At 42.3% G+C, this 8,732-nt stretch overlaps 1 protein-coding gene across 2 annotated transcripts in view; it reads right to left on the bottom strand.

Moving 5' to 3' along the window:
- Nucleotides 1–6,885: 6,885 nt before the first annotated feature.
- Nucleotides 6,886–8,732, bottom strand: part of CNDP2 (CNDP dipeptidase 2 (metallopeptidase M20 family)) — a 12,720-nt gene continuing 10,873 nt past the window's right edge. The window contains exons 10-11 of one of the 2 annotated variants that reach the window (XM_008936118.1): nt 8,183–8,330; nt 6,886–7,592 (exon numbers count right to left, since the gene is read on the bottom strand). In XM_008936118.1, coding sequence (XP_008934366.1) covers nt 7,523–7,592; nt 8,183–8,330 — 218 coding nt within the window. In that variant the 3' untranslated portion in view covers nt 6,886–7,522. The remainder of the gene's footprint in view (nt 7,593–8,182; nt 8,331–8,732) is intronic. The other variant, XM_008936119.1, reaches the window with a different exon arrangement.

Genomic DNA, 8,732 nt, shown 5'->3' with positions numbered 1-8,732 from the left:
TACTCTTCCCCCCTGCCAGTCTTGAAACCTCTCTGAATGTTGATAAATCTGTGAAAAATGAAGGAAAGAACAAGCTTAAGTTCATGCATCTTTTGCCAATATACCTGAAGTAACAGATTCTCCCTAATCACAGACTGCAAGGAAGAGGTTTTTAAAACATTTTGCTGTCCGTTAGTTTTGAGTTGTAGAATAACTTAGTAGGTTTAAAGGACATAGGTTGACATTAATTTCTATCAACACAGATAAAATTATATTTGGAACAGATTAATTACAATCTGTAATTTTGCATTATAATCTTATGCAAAGTGTGAAATTAAAGTTTACCATCTCGCTTTGTTATAAAAACAAGCCTCTGAACATTTCACAGGTTAAACTCACCATATCCTCTATTTCTGATTTAGATCCAGACTCAAAGCAGGTGTTCAGAGCCATACACCACTGTCATTTCATCACCCCGAATTCTTACATTCAGTAGCTGAAGAAGACTAATAAACAGTGTGCCAAAGTTAATTATTTTTGATGGACACAGACCTTAGACATTCAAATTCAAAACCAAGCAGGTGCATATATCTGAGTTTATGAATATGCAGTTCTGGGTATATTAGCTTCAAGTCTGTATTGATGTCTCTGAATACAAGTGGATGAAAGGACTGCTGTATTGCAGACTGTACTATTAAAAAGACACTCAACATTTTCCTATTGCAGCCCTCTTTTTAATTTTAATGTCAAGTCTAATTATTTTCAGAATCTTTCTTCTACCTCTTTAAGGACTGCTGGTCTCTTAGTTGCAAGGATTGTGTCATTAAAACTTTCTTCCATATAAATCAGATCCCTGTAAGGAGGGAGAGGAGCATTTATTACTGAGGCACTCTCAGCTCCCTCTAATGAGGTCAGGGAAGCTGCACTTGTTTTACATTTGGAACAGATAATGCTAATCTGTTACTGAGCACAGCTTCAAGGTGACTGCTGTGTCCCAGTAAATCTGTGTCATATTTGCACATAGACAGATGTGGAACTACAACACATTAAGAAAATGGAATGTACAATCTTAAATATTAATATTTTATGTTGATTACTCAATTACCTGTCATACCCTATAGGAACACTTTCACAGAGTGGGCAGAGTAATACAGCATCGTTTGCTATTAATTTAATACTCAGTAAATCTGGTGCTCCCATTTTCCATGGGAAAAAAAACCTGATATATTTGCTACTTTTTAGTGTATTTCTATTTTAAACCAATCAATGCATGAATTTATCTGCAGTTAAAGATACTTTATTCACCCATTTCTCAAACCCCTTTCTTAAAACTCAAATCTATTAACTTTAAAAAAAATAAGGACCTCTGGTCTCAAGGTATTTAAATTCAATCTGTGCGTGTCAGACAACTGCGAGTAAAAGCTTCCAAAAATTATATGCAGCTTTACAAACTTACAAATCTTCATTACCAGCCAAATTCCATTAAACATCATTTCCAGATCTGTGCAAAGGAAAACTAGCAGAGTAAAGCCTGGGAGCTAATGACCTCTGGCTGTCCATACTCCAGAAGCATGTATTTATACATTCACTTACACCCTTCTCATTGAAACCTTTTACTTTATTACTGAAACTTGCTCTCTACCTCTCTTTCTTCCCAGACTCTCCAACTTACTTTTATTCACATCTCTGGATTGAGATTTTGTTGTCAGACAACAGAAATGGTATTCAATGCATGCCTGGGCTCCTGATGCAGTCTTCTCCCTTCTTGAGTTGTACTTCTGAATCCATCTGGTCAGAATTAAAACTGCCCTAAAATAATCACAACCAGCACTGTGCCTCATTGTACAAAAGTTTAGGAGACAGCTGACAAAGCATTACAGGATATTTCTGAAGTACAAACAAGAATCAAAGCTGTGCAGAAATAAATCTTTTGCTTCCATTTTATTAATTATCTCTCCTTGACAACCATTTTCTGAAAATGACAGGCAGCCTATACTATGTTTTGAATATATATTGTATTCTTACAGCTTTGAACTTGAGTCTTCCAGCTAAGTGTTCAACACATGCAATAGAAAAACCCTAAAGAGATTCACTTGGAGCCATTTCTGAGTGCCTTTTGTCTGATGCCTTCAACTTCTGGTATTTCCATAAATTATAAAGTAGCACGTTCTAGTGGACTTCCAGAAATAGCTGCTCTTCTGCCAGAATTTTTATAGGTTGCTGTTCACTCAAACAATAAAGAAGTTAGTGGAGAGGAATTTGGAAACAGGTTACCTTCTCCCACACCATTTAGTGTTACTGTACTGTTGCCAGCTTCCAAAACCTGGGAACTATTGCAGTGGCAACTGCAAAGTTGGAAGTCAAGGTGCCCGCTGGCATTTTCCACGTTGGTATTTAGAAGAACTACAGTCTTAATACAACAAGTAGAAGAGACTCGGTCCAGTCAACAAGGAGCTATTACATTATAGAGTGAAAGCCTGGTCCTGGGAAACTCCATGGGTCCCCCTTGCAGGATTAGCTCCCTTCATGTGAATGATTAGAAAAAAATAGCAGGAGAGGGTGAGCAGAAAAAGCAGCAGTAGGAGAGATCATGGGAGCCAACAGAGGCCAGACATCCTATACTCTGCATCTCAGAATTCTCCCTACTAGCATTTAAAACAGTCCAAGAGAAGGCAGTATGTATTCTCAAGCCTAACCTTGACTCCACTGTTCACTACATGAACATTAAATGCATTAAGTAGTTCAAAAATGTGAAATTTAATTTCATCATTTATCTTGGCAGCTCTCTTGGAATTCAGGAATTGGTTACAATCCTGAATATATTAACAGCTCAGTTTTGCAATTCCATTTACTCACTGTTCAAAAGAGCAAGAACATTCCTCCAAAGACTCACCTTTAAATGAAAACATTTAGCATTTTTATATGTTTTTTTATATACATATATAAAGCAGTAACAACAGCCTTCAAAGGATGCTTCCCTAAATGCTGTTCATACACATTGCTTATGAACACAGGCTTTATTAAGACTAGTGCCTCTGCACAGACCTGTGGATTGTGATTGACAACTGTAGGGCACAGGTATTCACAAGCAACAGCTAACACAGAAGACATGTCTCTGTGAAGACTTTCTCGACCATCTAATAGCTGGACATATGGCACTTTCAAATAATATTTGAGACTTTATGCTGGAAGTCAAATTTGTTGCTATAGATTATAACTACATAGTTACTCCAGTTGTTTTGGAGTTCACTTTTACTTTTTGTGAAGAGACCACATATCCTTCAAGGATGCTACAGGTCTCACAGTTCAAATGCACTGCACAGAGGACAGCTGCTTTTCCAAGGAAAAGCATGGAGCAACAATGATGACAACAGAAGCTGCTCAACGGCATTTGGTGCCCCATTTTTCAGTCTAAAGGGCAGAAATACAGGTGGTCCAGGGGCTGCCTCCATGACTGAGGAGGACATAAGCCTGCCCAGGCAGGAGGAGGACACTGCACACCCTTGTGTTAGCACCAGCTGCCATATTCCATTAGCATGTGTTTTAAGCGGTTCTCAAGAAATCTCCCAACTGCTAAGGATATGCAAAACTAAAAATGAATATTTAAAGCCACGAGAAAAACAAGTCTTAGGTTATGACAAACCCTGAATGCTAACATTATAATGTAGAATGGTATGATCAGGCTAGCAAAGGACTACAATCAAGATTATCCACTACTAAGCTTTCCTGTGTAGCCTAAGCAGATTCTCTGAAGAGTAAATTTAAATCCCCTGCATAACTTTATTAATTATCAGGGAAGTAATTTATTCCAATTGACTCCTCAATATAAAAGCATATTTAACATATTATATTTTAATTGAATGAGTTCAGATGTCACTAAAAAAAATTAGTGTTTTTAAACTAGTGCTTTGACAGAATAAATAAATTGACATACTTTATCTAGATTAACCTTGTTATCTCCACTCTTCACATTGTTTCAAGGCCAAGATGACAAAGCTGCAGCTCTCAAAGTCAAGAGTCTATCATGCAAGCTTATGGAAAAGTAAGTTTTGATTTAGTTAGTGCATCCAGTCTTATAATGCTGAGCCAAAGTCTGTTCTACAAGTTAAAAACAGTTTCAAATTAAGAAACATTGTGCTTGATAAGCCTAAAATGGCTTGCCACAGAGATGAAAATCAGGGCTGTGTTGTTCATGGGAATGCTATTGTTTCCCAGTGGAAAATAAATTTCACAGTGAAAGTAAAAGTGGCATTTTAAAAGGCAGTTAGGGCTTATTCATTTAAGGATAATAGCTTGTAATAACTCCAGCTGCTCTTTTAAGAGCAGATTCTGTATCAAGAAGCACTGTCATGGATTTTGCTAAAACAAGAAATCTAGTGAGCAATGAGGTATTACAAGCCAGAAGTCTGTGCTCTTGAGTTTGCAGCAGTTTCACCCTGTGGATAAGTAATTGTAAAATGGTTGTTGTAGATCTCCCTCTGCTCTTGGAGTGGAAGAACTGGAAGTATAAGCCACTGGAAAGCTACTACAAGGTCCAGGTCCTCCCTGAGCCTTCTGTTCTCCATGCTGAACCACCCCAACTCTCTCATCCTTTCTTCACAGGAGAGGGTTCTACCCCTCTGATCATCTTTGCGTCCCTCCTCTGGACACCTGCAGACTTGCCCTCCTCCTGGCAGTCCTTGCCCCTAGCCAGAGACTGGCCTGGCAGCCAAGTCAGTTCACTTAGGAGCCTTTTGGTGAGCATCAATCAAGGGACAGTAATTACAGAAGCTTTTGTGTTACCTATTAACTGGGGCTGACCAAGCCTTTCAGTAAACTGTGACAGGTAAGAAGCAGCACTGAGAAGTTGTGTGGAAAGTCCCAAGCAGCCTTTGTACACCCAGCAGATGGTGCTGTGAGGTTCTGTGCCTCACTGCTGCGTTCTGCTTTTCATTTCCAGCTCACACGTTACCACATCAGACACTTCTGTACTGTGCAGCAGTGCTGTTACTCAGACACCCTGGGCTAAGAAAACTCTTTATATGATGCACAAACATTCCAAGGTGCAGCAAACCAGATCTCTGCATCAGATATTAGTTTCCTAGAAGTGTTCAAGGCATTGGGTCTGAAGCAGGCCAGCTACAGAAATAAGCTGGCACCACTAGTGTTTTTTGCCCGCATTGTTCACTCAGGCCAAGTACTACTGCTTTTGGTGTCAGCTTGGGCAGGGACAAGAGAGGCTACAGCTAAAGCAAACTCTGCTGCAGCAGGTAACAGATACAGATACTTCCAACTCCCAAATTGTACATATAACCAAACCTGAAACCCCATTAATCTCATAAAGGACCCGTCCCTTTAGGAACTTACTCCTGTTTGCTTAAGTAGGCCCCTGCACTGGGGGCAAAGCCCCATTTTAACCTTCTTTGTACAGGGTTTGGCACTCCATGCCAAAGCATCCTTGCTGCCTATCCAACAGGATCTGCTTCCCAACATCTTCTACACACCCCATAACACTTTCTTCTGTTTTGGGCACCCTTCACAATGCTGCCATGCTGTTCTCAGCAAGTGTAGGATCTGATGCAGCATCCTCTGCAGAACCTGAGCCAGTTAACTGATTCCCAAGAAATGAAACAGGACAATTACAGACATACTTTCTGAGCATCATTCATGGTATCATCAGCTTTTCTCCTGCCTAAATACTTTTTCTTTGCATTGCAAGAATCTCATATTACCTCAGTGCAGGAAGTAGATTTTTTGATGCTTTCCAAATTGATAGCTAGAAGTAAGCAATATGAACTCACCAGCAGCCAGGGAATGGTCTTTTGTGTAAAATTACCCCATTTAGAGACGTCTGAGGTGTCAGTTCAGTGACTGATGAAGCTGCATGTTGACTGCTAGGACTAGTCACCCTGTATAACTAGTTGATCCCAGTATACAGAAGACCTCCAAGGACTCAGGCACACCAGTCCTGCCCCATGTGCAGACCACACGTATCAGAGCAGCTCCACTGCCACTGAAAGGCAACAAGCAGCCCACTGCCCAGTGTTTGTACAGATGTTTGGAGCCAGCAAGTCCTGACACAGGCATGTGACAGGGGTCATGCGACTGCATCTGGGCCAGGAGGGCAAAGTTTAACAGTACCTGGTTATCTCTAGCCATCAACTTCTATGACAAACCCAACAGAAGAAAAACAAGGCAGAGAAGCTTCAGCAGCTTCACAGTGAGAACAGAAGATCCCTCTGTCCCAACAGCTATCCACTGTTAAGACTCTGGATAAGCAACAATGAAAAGCAGATAAGACAAGAGATCCCTGCCCTCTGCCCCAAGGGAGGAGACATCACACCCTGCTCCTCTTTGTTAGGACAGAGGACTGCACTGTGCTCTCAGGCAGTTCTCAGAGCAAAGCAAACCTGAAATACTTACCTAGCTTAGCCTGCTAGGGCTGCTCAGGGAATTTGGAAACAGTGAGCCAAATCCACACATTTAAGGTAGTTTGGTTTTTGACATGATACCAGAAGTTCAAAGGACTTGAATGTTTCCAAAAGACAGCTGGAAGCTGGATGCCAAGTCTCAGGCTGCAGTGAGTGATGCTCTTCTCTCCTCGGTTATGCCTAAGAATTACACCTGCTCCCTTGCAGTACCATCAGGTTGTGCTATAGTGCAATGACCTGCCTTACAGAGCCAAAATGGAATATTTTCTGAGCTTATTTTCTCTCAGGAGAGCAGGATTTAGCAACATCTGCTTCAAGTCAGAAGCTGTTATGGACCCAGAGCCCAAGGAATAAAAAAACCTGAATTCCCAAAAAGCAGTCTGTGCAGCCACCTTGCTCATCCACATCTGTGGCCACAGAAGACTTCCTCCCAAGCTGCCTGAAGTTGCTTTCCCTCTTAAGGCACTATTTAATGCTTCAAGACCAAGAGGCAAACTCTAGAGCATGATTATTTATTGTCCTTTTAGGGAGTACAAAGGCAGCTTTACAAAAGGATGGCCAGTAGTCATTACCACAGTGACTTGTGATAACCTAATTCACTGTAAATGGAAACCTGCAGGCAGGTAGGAGCTGTAGGAGACCAACTGCTCTTCCAAATCACTCTGTTGCAAGACAGATGCCTCCCTACAGCTCAAACACATTCCAGTACAGCCCCTTAATCTGTCACTTTGACTACTTCCAGGACATACCAGGAATAAGAACCTTAAACTTGTCTGGCAGTTCTGCAACTGATGTGGCTGCTTGCACAGCTGAGAGCAAACTGTTCCTCCTGCTTCACAGGAAAAGAAATAAACACAGCAAACCACAACTCTGAAGTGATACAGATGGGACAAAGATGCAGTTCAGGACTGCTGGCCCGTTAAAGAATAACCCGTGTCATTTCAAGTAAGGATTTAAAGAAATATTTTTGGTATACAGTGTTCTTTGTCAAGTGGAACTGCATGCTTCCCTCTCCCCACCAAAGCTGTGGAGTGTTGGTGGAAAAGGGGAGTTACATAAGACTTGGCAACTGTGGACATTTTGTAAGATAATTCAGTCTTCCAATCCATGAGCCAGAAGGTAAGGTGTCTAACTTAGTCCTTCAGCTGGGAGACTTCATAGAGGTATGCACCAAGCATCTTCACCCCCTGGATGTAGTTGTACCTGGAAGGAAGACAGCTTCTGTTAGCACTGCCTTGGTCTGAGCTGTTTGCAGCTGTCAGCATCAGTCCCATGCAGGCAAGAGGTGCTACAGGCACTACTGCTGCAGGCACCAGCTGCTGCTACCAACCTCCCTGGAATCTCCCCTGGCAAGAGAAATCCCACCCTTGGGTACAGGAGAGTAGCCAAGACTGGAGACCCCACTATAAAAACTGCTTCTGGTTTCAAGTGTGCAAAACTCCTTCTCAAACTCCTGTCCACATCTGCTTCTCTGGAGATTTTCAAAACTTGCCTGAACACATTCCTGTGCAGCCTGCTCTAGGTGAACCTGCTTCAGCAGAGGGGCTGGACCAGATGACCCCCAGAGGTCCCTTCCAACCCCCACCATTCTGTGAAGGCCAGCAGCAGTAAGGAGATGAAGACACAGCTATAGATTAGTTACCACCCAGTCACCTCCTGCTAGGGAGCAATGGCACTTTGCCTGCCAGAGACTTAAGGAAAAGCATAAGCCCAGTTCTTCCTGGTCCTCTTCCTAATACCTGCCAACACCTGCAGTACAACTCAGCCTGGCAGAGGGATAAGTGTTCTCTTACCTATTTAGCTTCTCATTTTGAGAGTGGGCACCATCATCTGCAGCTCCAACAGGAAGCAGCATGACATTCTTGCCTGTTGCTTCTTGAAAAGTGAGGGTAACAGGAATGCTTCCTCCCTCCCTTGTCAGGTCTGGTTCAACTCCAAAAACTAGAACAAAGCAATACTCCAGTCAGTTTGAATTGTATTTGGTTTTCCAACACAGATCCTTACTACTGCTTAAGCAACCAGGTACCAACCACTTCTGTGCCATGTGCTGACCAACTCTGGCTGTTTTAACCAGCCAGGCTGCAGGGGTTGCAGAATTGTGGCATTTGCCCCCAGATGTAGTGCTGGAGTGCTCTCAGAGTTCAGTTACAGGAGTAACACTTCATCTGAAAGGCTGTCTGTGCTCCAGCACAGAAGCCAGACCTGCTCCAGCTGCACTGTGCAGTCCAGTTGCCCTCGTGTAGCTGGTTCAGAAGGATGCTGGGTGACTACACCAAGGGCTTTGGGTAGGCAAGGGACCTGAACTACTGACAGTCTCACCCTTAAGCAAAAGGGAGCCCATAC

This window comes from Merops nubicus, unplaced genomic scaffold, assembly GCF_000691845.1.
Source record: "Merops nubicus isolate BGI_N331 unplaced genomic scaffold, ASM69184v1 scaffold10222, whole genome shotgun sequence".
Lineage (NCBI taxonomy): Eukaryota > Metazoa > Chordata > Aves > Coraciiformes > Meropidae > Merops > Merops nubicus.
This window is presented reverse-complemented; position numbering and strand designations above follow the sequence as displayed.